The sequence below is a fragment of the Manis javanica genome, chromosome 11, assembly GCF_040802235.1.
Source record: "Manis javanica isolate MJ-LG chromosome 11, MJ_LKY, whole genome shotgun sequence".
Taxonomy (NCBI): domain Eukaryota; kingdom Metazoa; phylum Chordata; class Mammalia; order Pholidota; family Manidae; genus Manis; species Manis javanica.
The window spans coordinates 93,560,739-93,573,816 of record NC_133166.1 but is presented as its reverse complement, the minus strand read 5'-3'; the positions used below and the strand labels follow the sequence as shown (position 1 = coordinate 93,573,816).

At 36.8% G+C, this 13,078-nt stretch overlaps 1 protein-coding gene across 8 annotated transcripts in view; it reads right to left on the bottom strand.

Annotated features, from left to right (window-relative positions):
* HMCN1 (hemicentin 1) overlaps positions 1-13,078 on the bottom strand; it is a 416,593-nt gene that overhangs the window by 62,180 nt on the left and 341,335 nt on the right. For all 8 annotated transcript variants that reach the window (XR_012122845.1, XR_012122846.1, XM_073216906.1 and 5 more), the window contains 6 exons: positions 10,225-10,421; positions 6,899-6,980; positions 5,594-5,730; positions 1,927-2,068; positions 747-891; positions 241-368 (listed from right to left, as the gene is read on the bottom strand). Coding sequence is in view for 6 of the 8 variants with exons in the window: in XM_073216906.1 (XP_073073007.1) it covers positions 241-368; positions 747-891; positions 1,927-2,068; positions 5,594-5,730; positions 6,899-6,980; positions 10,225-10,421 (831 nt within the window). In the remaining 2 variants the exon portion in view is untranslated. The remainder of the gene's footprint in view (positions 1-240; positions 369-746; positions 892-1,926; positions 2,069-5,593; positions 5,731-6,898; positions 6,981-10,224; positions 10,422-13,078) is intronic.

Sequence of the window (13,078 nt, the reverse complement as noted above, 5' to 3'; positions counted from 1 at the left end):
AATCACTGGTAATATGCCACGTAGTTAGGAATACAATAAGGTTCTGTGTATTAAATAGTGTTGCGTTAAATAGTGTGTTTGCATCTATAATAAGAAAAAAACATGGGTCTTAACTGTTTATAATATAGGGTGATACATTTAAATAGCCCTGGATACCAAGGTCTTTCTGACCTAACTGGTTTAGGCTATTAAAGAAGATTTGACCCAAAGATTAGATGTTGTTCCTAAAAGTATATTTACCATGGACTTCTAAATCTATTCTCCTGCGGTCTGTTCCAGCAGCATTGGTAGCCATACACAAATACCGCCCTGCATCAGTGATGAGCGCCGACTGAATGTGAAGGAATCCGTTTTCCAAGATGGAGTATCTACAGGAAAGATCACAAGTGAAGTCCCTGAATCAGCCTTTTCTGAGTATTCACATTTGGACTGAAAGCATTTTTAAAGACTTAGCTAAATTCATTTTTAGTATCTTTACTGCTTTAGAAATTTACAATACCCTTGGTGGAGAAAAAGGATATTCTGACAAAGGTATGTTGCACATGGGCTTGAATGGATTATCATCATTACTCTTTGGACATAAACCTTGACAATTATCCTTTTAAAATACTATATTTTGCTTCTTATATTAAGATGGGGAGACTACTTCTAAATATAACCAGGCCAAAATAATGCATTGGAAAAAAGATTTCGGGATTTGTATTTCAGTTCTTACACTATTTTTCATCCTTTTCCAGAATTGTTACCTTGCATGATTCCCAGATAGGACAGCTCCATCCTTTCTCCACGTTATCCTTGGGGTTGGCACGCCTTCAGCAAAACATTCCAATACCGTTGACTTATTTAAGTGAATGACAAGCCCCTGGGGGCCATTCTTTATGTTTGGAGGAACTGTAGAAGAGATGCACGTGGACAACTTTATTTATATTAATAACATAGCCTGAACTGACTCCAATGAGGTAATACAAGGTGAGCTTTGAGTCTGACATATAGCTTTGTCTACAGCCAGTTCAAGTTAGTATAAATAGAATTGCGGTTTAATTCCTAAAGTCTTACTTAAGATATTTTGTGTTTAAAAAGAAACAGTAGATGGGGGGAAGGGATTTTAAATTCCTGACATGGTGTGTGAAATCTGGCTTTCTATGAGAAGCTTGAATAAAAATGAGCTCTGGTCTGATGCAAATTAAAGATGATATTTCTTATTTCTCTTTGGCCAAATAATGGTCAAAGAATGTTAACACTGGAACAACTTCACTTTAAATAAAGAACAGAAAGTGGGCTGTTTTAACGAGAAGCACATCTGTGATTAATCATGCAAGTCTCAGAGCATGTATTTTATTAATCATTGAGGTCATATGGGAATAGAAAACTTGAATTTTAATTTTAGTATTAGAGGTATTAGTTTTGTGGGTCACCCAATATCCTGTAAGGTTTCATATATTAAAAAGCCAAAGGGACTGTTTAGGGGAAAAGTCTGTATTATCTTTCTGAAATTTGGCAAATTTTAGTGTTTAGTTTTGTCTGAAAAAATTATAGTCCCATGGAAGTCTCTTTACAGCACAAATATACTCAAACACTAATATCAGTAAAGGTGAATTAAATAATGGATCACTGGTCATCTGGAGATCTAGTGTTTTAACTTCCTCAGTGGCTCTGAGCTGAGTGACACAAAACATCAATATGCTGATAATGATTAGATATATATTATCCTTTAAGATAGAATAATGTATCTTTAATTACTTCTTTTCATATCAAGTTAGTTTGAATATAGCTATAATACAAATACTACATGCTGTCTCTTTTAAAGGAAATAAGATAACCAGAACAATTAATTTAGTCTGCTCATAAAAAATAAAAATACTATCACCTCTTTGAATGCCCTTGGCTAAATGTTTACATTGTGAGACAATAATTCATTTTTCTTACCATTCACAGTGAGAATAAATTCTCTTGTCATCTTTCCTGCAATGTTGCTGGCAACACAGGTATAATTGGCTGTATCACTTAGATCTGCATTATTAATTTGCAAATATCTCCCTCCAGATAGGATTCGGACTCGAGGTGTTGGCTGGATTCAACAAGCACAACATACCATTAAAATGTCAGGAAAAAAGAATAAAATAAAATACTATTTTAGTACATCAAAAAGGAACTTTAGTGACCTGTGTGTGCCTGTCTCCCAGAATGATTTGTCTGCTCCCCCAACTGTTATCCTGATATTTAACCCTTGGGAACTATTTCTGTGAGTGTGGTTAAGGCAAAGCCACCTCTTAGTTCTGGCCACATGACCCACTCAAGGATGGGCAGTGACTCAAACTGGGTCCAGCAGAGCCCCCTACAGGACTATGTTGGAAGCACGGGGGAGTAAGGCATGTTCTTTTTATTGGAGTCACAGGTAGTAAGGATGACATAAGCTTGGTGGGCAGTCTTATCACAATGTGGGGACAGCTTGTTCTGGATCTAAACCAAAGCAAGCAGAGCTGAGATTCAAAGAAAGGATACAAATGCTTGACTACATGATTAGAGCCTCAGAATGTAGTATGCCTAAGTTTACCAATTATTGTAGATAATAAACACCTTTTTGTTTTCCCACTTAAGTTGGTTTAAGTTTGAATTCTGTCACTTAGAGCTGAAGGCTTCCTGACTAATAAATTAACTTTGGTTAACTTATAGGCAACAATTATCTTTAAACATTTTAAAAATAAGTAAATAAATGATTTTAGACTACAAATATTTGTTGAGCATTTACTTTGTGTTCAGTCATGGGACCAGAATTATTAAAATATTGAGACAATGAAACCTCATCTCTGTTATTAAATCCAAATAGATGTAAACAAATAATTTTGTATATATATATTAAAATACATGATGTTCATAATCATTAAAAAATGTCACATAGCATCAAAAAATGATATCTTCTGGTTGCATCTCAGATGGACCCATTGCTGGAAGAGACCACAAAAAATTTTTTCTACCATATGGGTTCTGCCCTACATAGATATATTTCTAATGAAAAGTTCATGTATTTTCTCCAGGGCTTTCATTGCTATAGGTGATAAAATTTATTAGTGATAAAATTTTATTACATCTGATGAGAATATGTCTTTTCTTGAGCATATATGGTAAGTTCTATAAGACATATCCTAATTTTTGATTTTATATAGGTACAGCAGGGTTTTAGGCTAATAAAATATTTCAGAGTTGATTCTTATTCATCCATGAACATTAGTAAGTCCTGCTAACTTATTCTCACTACAATTTTCTCTGGTTCTCTTCCCATTTGCACCCCCAAGGGATTTTTCCAAATTTGACTTCTTTCCTTAGAAACTCATTCTCAGTGCATGACTTTGCTTCCTGCTCCACTGAGAAAATCAAAGCCCTGTGCCTTCAGTTCTCTCCTCCTAACACCTTAAGTATAAATGCAACCCTCCTGTCTATTTTCCCATCTTGGTGGAAAAAGGTCAGCCCTTCTGTCCAAAGCTAATCTCTCCACCTGTGACCAGGGTCTTGCTCCTTCCCCATCCAACATACTTTGTTCTATGGACTTTTCTTTATCTCTCCTGTATCTTCTCTTTCAGTAAATAAATATATACAAATCACTATTATATTTAAAGAATAGTCATAAGTACTTCCACTTCCTCATCTTAAGACTTCCCCACAAAATGTAACCTATTCTCTACTTTGATCACTCTACTGAAGGACCATCACTCAGACCTTCAGACACTTCTGTGTATTGCCAAAGCCAATGGCCACAACTCGATTTGGATCTTAACACGGACTCTTAACTGTTGCCTTTCTTCTCCTTGGTTTTCAGGACACTGGGGTCTCCGATATTTCATCCTGACTCTCTGAGTCCTCCCTCTCAGTCTCATCCTAGTTCTCTTTGCCCTTCACGCACATTGTAATCGTCAGTGTGGCCTCAGGTGTTATTTTTATTTATAGGTTTTCTCACACTGTGTGCTTTCTAGGTCAACCTCACACAGACCAATGGATTCAACAACAGGTTATAGGTAAATAACTAAGGATGATAAAATTAAAGATGTTTTTGATGAAATAGGGACCCAAATTTCTTAGTGCTTTTTAGAATCTCCACTTGGATAATATAGAGGTAATTCTTAACTCAAAATATCTACAGCTGAACTCATCTTTATGTCATAACTTTTAAACTTACCCTGTCCAGGTACTGATGTTTCTTGGTCAGATCAGGAATTAGCCTGAACTTCTCCATCATCAACATTCATTTAGTCCCTATCTGAACACCTAATGGTCTAGAGTGAAATACACATGGGAGAGGAGACTACGGAGGAAAAGTCAGAGTATGAAGGACACCTTGTGAGCTAAGATGGAAGGTTTAACCTGAATCCTGAAATCTGTGGGGAATCATCAAAGGATTTTAATCAAGGTCTATGCCAACCATACCAAGCTACTCTCACTTGCTCAAATGCACGTCTTTCCCTATAATGGCTTTGTATGTGCCATTACCAATGACTGGCATCCTTTTCTTCTTTCTCATCCAACATCTACCCATCATTTAAAACTAAACGCACCTTTTCCAGGAGGCTCCCCTGGCTGTTCCTTACCCTTCAGTCTAGGTTTCTTGCTTCTCCCCTCTATTTCCATAAAATGCTAGACGTTTATGAGTAGTAGCTATTCTGTAATCTTTGATTTACTTCTGTGTCTTTTCAAATAATCTGGGAGCATCTTGAGGGTCAAGGCTACACTCAGTAGCAATCATACGGCCTAGCATTATAGTAGGCATACAATAAATACAGAAATTGAGGCCCAGGAGGGTTAGGTGATATGCATGATGATTAAGCATGTAAGTAAGAGTTCAGTCTCTCTGACTGTAGTGGTCAGTGTGGTTTTGTGGTGGTGGAAGTCTCTCTGCCTTAAGTGTTAGGGGCTACAGTCTCCTTTTTAATTAGACACAGTGAACCACTGTTATACTAACAGGATGAAGATGAATAAAGGAAGAAGAAAAAAGGATAAGAACAATCAGAACATCCAAAGTCAAGGCTTTGTGCCAACCATTAAAGGCTGCTTTAGATCCTGGGCGGTGACACTCTGTGATAGCAGATAGGTAACCACCTGAGTAAGGGAAGGTTTAGAGAGCCAGTAACTGTGTTCAAGGATTCTAGTTTTAGATTCATGGTCTAGTTTTAGACTCTTGGTATCCAAGGATATTGCACAGATGCTTGGGGTCACTCCTGAGGTCCAAACTGAGACCAGGAAAAGTCAGTAGGTTTGACTTAGAAACTTGGCAGGGCAGGTTAGTTCCTTTGAGACTGTGATGGTTTCTTACCTCCCAAGTAAAGAAATAGCTTTGTTTCAAATCCAACTTTAATTCACAGGCTTCAGGAGGTACCTACTTGGGCCAATTTACAGAGTGTCTGAATCAAAATACCTGTCTTTTGACCCCAGCAAAGGTTGATGAAAGAAGGTGGCTTGATTAAGGGACCTTGTGCCCACCGCTGCAATGCTACGTAATTGAAACCTGATGTTGTTTGGTTTTGTCCACTTACAAAGAGGCTACAGCTGATTTGTTATATATTTTTTTTCTTAAAATGAATCTGTGGAACTTGGCAAGATTTACCTGTAACCGTTCTTCATTTTTGAGCCAAGTGATGACAGGTGGGGGTACAGCATCTGATTTGCATTCCAATGTCAGCTGTCTGTTCTGTAACACAGTGAAATCCTGGGACTCACCAGTTCCCGCAATATTAGGGGGCACTAGGTATGAGAACAAATACACCAAAGGCTTTCAGTAAATGAGATGTAAAGTGATCTGAATTATCATAGGTGTTCAATAAATATTGCTTCTGCTTTATGAAATAAGAGGCATAAATTTAAAATATCATTCATTCAATTTATAGTACAAATGATTACAAAGAGTGGATTTTTTTTAAACCTACTCAGTACTTTCACATACTTTAAGCAATGAAATTCTTCGAATAGTTACATGAGAGACAGAATAAGTGATATTGTCACATTATTATCAGCATTTCACATGTAGAGAAACAAAGGCACACAAAAAAGGGATTTCTTGTCTATGGTCTGTACTTGGTAATGGTTTTCTCTGAACATCAGATTTTAAAATTTCTACATCATGGTCTCAACATCATAATATACAGATGTATACATTGTTCTTAATATTCAGAAGTGTATTTTTTTTTCTGTGACTCATATACAGAATTTGCATGTCAATTAATGGCAGGTCTAATTTGTGTGTAGGGCTGGTGTTGGGAGGGGTCACATAAATCCCAGACAATTTTCACTGCCTAGTCATTTAGGCTATAAGGATAAAATAAGTACCTTCTGTTTAGTTTCTGAAAGGTTCCTCTCAATAAAGAGTAATTCCCATTTCTATGTCAAAATAGTATTGGCTAGAGTTTTCTAGAAGGTAATTTGGCAGTAAATTTCAAAAGCCTTTAATATGTATGTGTAATCAAACAGGTACATTTACAGAAATTTATGAAAATAAAATGATTAAGGGAATTAGGTTTGCTATATTGTTAAGTGATATGAAAAACAAGTTTAATACTACATGCTGTATGATCACATTTCTGTAACAAAACACATTTATATGAAAAAAAGTCTTATGTTTATGTGGTAAGATTATGGATGATTTTTATTTTATCACACTTTATACTCTGATTTTTAAAACAATGAATATGAATTATTTGTGCAGGAGCAAAACAAATAACTCGAAAACTCCACTGAATTATTTCCGAAAAGCACCTGGTTAATCAAATGTAAATATCAGATTTTCAAAATACATATTTCCTACAGCATAAACATGTATTAAGATGTCCTATTGAATTGCCCCATGTTTCACAAATTATTGCTTTTAATAAGGTCTTAGTGTATGATAGACTGCAGGATGTTTTGCGAAATTTACCGAGCACTCTCACTAAATATTCTTTATCATCATCTCCTGCAGGACTGGATGCCAGACATGTATATCTTCCTGTATCTTCTACCTACAAAATCCAAAAAAGTGAATTATGCAATGTTAACATGGTGGTTTTGGCAAAAAAAAAATAACTATCCACTAGAATGAATAGCAAAGTCTCACAAGAAGCAAGATATCATTAAGATAGCACAATAATTAAAATTTAATTAACTTTTAATGTTTATGATTATTACTTTGATATTAAGCATTGCTTGGCATCTCTATTCTTCATACATCTATGCTTTGACAGGGTTTGGTATTTGATCTCAAAATCTTTGCATGTTAGGTATATTTAATGATCTCAGAAAAGACAGGCATGTATAGGACTTAGCACCTTCCATGGCAGATTAGATACTCAAAGTTTATTGAAGAAATAAGTATTTATGGGTTTATTGTGGACTGGAAAGTTCAGTTGGCATCCACATGAAGAAAATTAAATACATTTGTTAAAAAATAAAATATCAGGTTATTTAATAAAGTACGTTAATACCACATTTTGAATCTCACCTTTGATATAGTGAAACAAAAGGATATACTCTGTAATTTGGTAATAAATAGGGTCAGACTGACAGCAATAACTACTGTTATGTGCAGAAAACATTTCTTTAATATTAGTTTCCACTGGAGGTGTTAGTCTTCATTCACATGTGTGACTTTGTACATACATAGCCATGCTTTTGTATGCATAAAGTATACTCTGAGATTATCTTAATTCTCTGGAAAATGTACTTTAAAAAAGTAGAAAAATTCTGTTTTCATTTATTTTACTACTTGAGCATTCCCAGAATATTGGGAATTTTTAAATTCTTACATTCAAAACTGACTTTATAAATTATGGAAAAATTTCTTGGTAGGTTGCACAAACTCCTTTGAAAAAATTTAAGACAAGGATGTTTGGAAAAATACTTATATACAACTTCAGAAAAATAGTCCCTCAATTAAGAGCCTAATTAATATTCACATACTCCCTCAATTAAGAATTCAAAATGATGTACCATTGTCTAGAGAACAATTGCTGAATTTCTCATCATATAAACCTCTATATGTCAACTCGTTAAGACCACCTCAGTTTACTCCCAGTTAATATTGCCCTCTCCATGTGTCTTGACTTAGCCAGACTCAAACCGTCATTCATGACTACTCTTAAATCTTGCCTCCTCCAATAATTATTTCTGACAATTTGTGCCCTTCTGGATACCCATAGCTATTACTTGTAGAGACTTTTTCTAATGTGTGTTCTATTAATAGGATGTTTGAAAAATTATAGTGAATCAAATTTCTTTACAGAAAGATTTTTGTGTTGTGGACATGCATTATGGCTCACACAGAAGAGGAATGCACAGTATTTAAAGTTTTCCAAATCTACTTGGTCACAGAATTTTCCTCCTTTGGAAAAAAAAAATCACAGAATTAGCATTTGAGGGAAGATGTTTTAGGATCGCTACCACACAATTCGGAATTTGCAAAGCATCTTTTATGTGCTAGGCATAATAAGTTACATGTCTGTTGTGCATGCACAAACAAAGTTCAGGTAAGTAAGATATAATGTAGCATGTGGTATAATAGAGGAAGGTACAAAATGCTATGAAAACAGAGCAGCGGAAGAACCAACATCAGTCTTGAGACTTGATGATATTTAGTTTTCCACTTTTATAATGTCTTAAATGGTTTTCTTGTTGTTTTTTTCCTATTTTTTTCGTACGTGCAGTTTTATTTTCCCCAGACAGCTGGAAATTTCTTGAAGGTTGAGACATATATGTCTTACGCATTATGCTTCATTCTCCAAAATAACTAGAACATGTGGGTCATCATTTAGCATTCTATGGGCTTTTGTCTTATTTTATTATAACCCCACTTTTCATTCTTCCATTTAAGACCTACTGTGATGTGGCCATAATCTCCCTTTTAAGCTTTATTGACTGCTATTCTTTCATATTTATGATTCTATCCCACACATTTCCTGTCTTTTTGGGTTACACAATTCTTTTTCTTCCTTTTTTGTCTGTTGATATAATACTGAGGGTTCTGATTCAGTAAGTGGCTTGATAGTTTAACCCGAGTTCTCTCTGAGTTACTGCAATGTTTGCTGGGAGACATGAGCAGAATGGAAGGTGTGCTCTCCTTGATGTTAGAAACAAAAAATGTGCCAAGTTCCACCGGTTAGATTTTGAGCCAGACGCAGGATGGAGATCTGGCTCCATCACTGAGCAGTGGTAAACACTTGGCATGTGTGTCCTTAATCTCTCCATGCCTGTTCAGGATGTGTAGCCTGGAATAAGGGCAATGCCCCACGGGTGTGACAGAGCCCGGAGTTCTATCACATTTCCAGGTTTGAAATTGTTTCAGCTCTTCAGATTTTCATGTTTTCTAGTTCATTTTAGAGGACTGACACAGTGAACAGGTTATAATCCTTAGCTCTCTTTGTGAAGCTCTCTTTCCTCAGGGAAAATGCACACTAACCATAATGAAATAAGTTATTCTATTTTTAAAGGAATGATGATTAATTATAACAATAGCAATAGCAGTAGTGACAACAGTTCTATCAACTTTATTTAAGCATCACTACCTATAGCACCAATCCAAGCACATCACATTAGATGATTTCGTTAAATCCCCAAGTGCAGGAATTAGGTGGTAGTACCATTTTTATCCCCAGTTCACAGATGAGGGCATTAGGCACAGGCGGAGAATATCTGTAATATCAGGTTTGCCTTGTTAGTAGGACAGAAGATTGTGCAGGAAGACATTCCAGACATACTTCTTTTTAATATATTCACATTTCAGATGAATTTCCTTGAACGCCAACTAAACGAAGAGTCATTTTTATGGAACTGATTAATGTTTGAAACTTTGTCTCCTCAGAGTTTCACGTTTGCTCATTCATTTTGGAGACTAAAGTGCTCTTTGAGGCATCATTCATGTGTATGTTGGTTTGTTTTTGGCCAGTTCTGTAAAGGGCTCTATGGCACAAATTAAGAGTTTTAGGAAACGGTATCCTACGAGAGCACTAGGAAAACTCGCAAAAATTAATATGAAGGGATCTTCTGAGTCTAATACGGTGCTTCTGCTCCTTCCCTTTAGTCATGTTACCTTGTGCCGACCCCATTATGCATATCAGAGCCCATCTTCAGGTTCTTCTGCAGGTAACTTGCTAAAGTTACAGAGATCTGGGATACATTTGGATTTAAAGACGTAATTTCTCCAACATTACTCATATATTAGCAAGTGAGTTTAACCTAGTGTAGAATAAGTGCATGAACTTGGACACGTACCTGAGCGCTAGATATTTGAAGAACCTCTCCTCCTCCGAGAGTTTGCACCTGATTTATCTGTGGAAGGGGCCGTCCGTCTTTCATCCAGGTAATTTTAGGAGCTGGGATTCCAGAAGCAATGCAGTTAAGTTCAAGTGGATTGTTGACAATCACTGATATCTCTACAGGTTCTTCAGATCCATTGATGTGAGGTGGTTCTATTTAAAGGGGGATAAAAGCAACGACAAACTAAACTTGCTATTTAATAAAAGACTACTGATTAGAAATACTTTAAAAGAAAATTCAACTCAGATGTATGTTCATAAAATATAAATTGATTAGAACAAGGATATTAAAATGATAATTCCTAGATGTTACTGCCTTTTATCACTGGCACTATTTTAAAAGGGATGGATCATGCCTCTAATAGATGATGAAGTAAATGGCAAGCTGTTATAAGTAATTATAGCTTAGCAACTAGGCCAGTCTAATTAACTATTTTCAAACAGTTAAGATTTGAAATCAAAAAACACTAAACATATCTTGTACCATTTTTTTAAAGAGAGGTACTTAAACATAGTAGTGTGTTTTTACACCTTTTAAATATTTGTTTCTACAAAGCAATGTGCAAATACTATGGAATTTTGCTATCATCCTTTCCATGCAGAACTTTAAGAGGAAACAGTGACTAAGCAGAAGAAAAAATAGTTACATTTGGAGACTGTTTGTGCATAAAACACATTTATTATGTCTGGGCAGAAATAATTTCCATTTTCATTATTTGTACTCTAAATTACCTTCCTCTAGAGGATATTGAGAAATCTAAATACTTGGAAGAAACATTAAGTTTTCTTGGTCCAACTACTCTCAAGTGTAGGAATCCCTTTAAAGACTTCCCTTACGATGATCATTCAGATTTTCTATGATGAACATTTCCAGCTTACTATTTCATAAGGCAGCCAAAAGAGCGGTTGGACAGCTCCAAGGATCAGCCCCCCCATCTCCCCCCTACTTTTTTTAAACCAAGCACAAAGGATTTGAGTTAAACAGCCTGAGTTGAAATCCTGGCTCCAACAATGATTAGATAGCGGATCTGGTCAAATCTCTACAATATGGATAACACTATTATTATATAATTAATAGGATTGGTGTGAGGATTCAAGGAGATAATCTAACAATTCATTTCTTCTATGTTTCTGAATCTGTTTTATTTTATAATTAAAGATTTTAACAAAAGTTACTACAATATCTACAACAGCTGTTGGTATTATAATTACCACTTCACTCCTAAAACTGTCTACCTACAGTTCTCGTCTTCCTTTCTGGAAAAAGATAATACATTAAATCTGTCCTCCTTTTCAGATTATAACTAAGAACTCAGAGTTTCTTAACCATTGTCCCACATGACCTCTTTTCACTTTAATCCATCTTAGTATTGCTGTCAAATACATTTTCTTAAGTGCATTTTAGATTAACCTAGAATTTCTTGGTTAAAACATCTTAGTGTCTTCAAATCGCTTACTAAATTAAATAAAAATTCCTCCTCATGTCTTCCAAGGCTTCTACAATATGGTCTCAGTCTATCTTTATAACATTATCTACTCTTAATATATTTACATGGGGGATTAAACAAGCTGGCGACATGAGAAGGGAGGCAGACACCTCCTCCGAAAACCGCATATAACATGAAAATACAGCAAATACAACTAATCCTGAAAGAGTGACCCTAAAGCAGACTACGACAGGCTGCCTACATCTGGGGAACAGAGAAGAACTCACGGAAAAGGGTAAAGTAGCAAAGCCATGATCTGGTAGAACCCAAGCCCTCCCCCCACTGCAGCTCACAGGCAGGAGGAAGAGAAACGGAGCAGGGAGAGAGTAGAAGCCCAGGACTGCTGAGCACCCACTCCTGGAGATCTGCTCCGGGAGCATGAACCCACATTGCATGGTGCCCTGAGATTAGAAGGGCTGAAAAGCAAAGACAGGCAGAATACTTGGAGAGACTGATATTCCAGCTGCTTGTGGAGAGCAAGTACCCACAAATGGCCCTGCTGGGACAAAAGAAAGGTGGGCACTTTGAAAGACTTCTCAACAGCGAGAGGGCTAAAGGGGCAAGGATTACACAGAGCTTGCTGCTCGGGAGAAAGGACAGGTGAACAAAGTTGTCCCAGCACACTCAGCCCAGCAGGTGGGGCACTTTCAGGAGCTTCATGTGCTCCATCCTCCTGGCTGGCAACGCAGTGCTGAGGCCCCCTGCTGCCATATGCAGCCTACTGCTCCTTCCTCCAGGCCAGCACCAGTTTGCAAAACAGATGCCCCAGCCATTGCACCAAGCCAGCAAGAGGGTGGCCTCACCTACGGCAGCTACAGGGGCATAATGCAGAGGCTGTTCCCTACACGCTCAGCCCACTGGCCTGGCAGTGGAGGCAGGCACTGCAGCTAGGAAGCAGGAAAGAGCTCTTCCCTCCAGGAAGGCACCTGCACCGACTGCCTGCAACCCCTGCTGGTGAGGATGTGTTGAAAGGGGAACCCTCCTGCACTGCTGTAGGAATGTAAATTAGTTCAACCATTGTGGAAAGCAGTATGGACGTTCATCAAAATACTAAAAATAGAAATACCATTTGACCCAGGAATTCCACTCCTAGGAATTTACCCAAAGAAAACAAGATTCCGGATTAAAAAAGACATATGCACCCCTATGTTTATTGCGGCACTATTTACAATAGCCAAGATTTGGATACAACCTAAATGTCCATCAGTAGATGAATAGATAAAGAAGATGTTGTACATATAAACAATGGAATATTATTTAGACATAAAAACAAAAGAAATCTAACCATTTGCAACAACATGGATGGAGCTGGAGGGTATTATG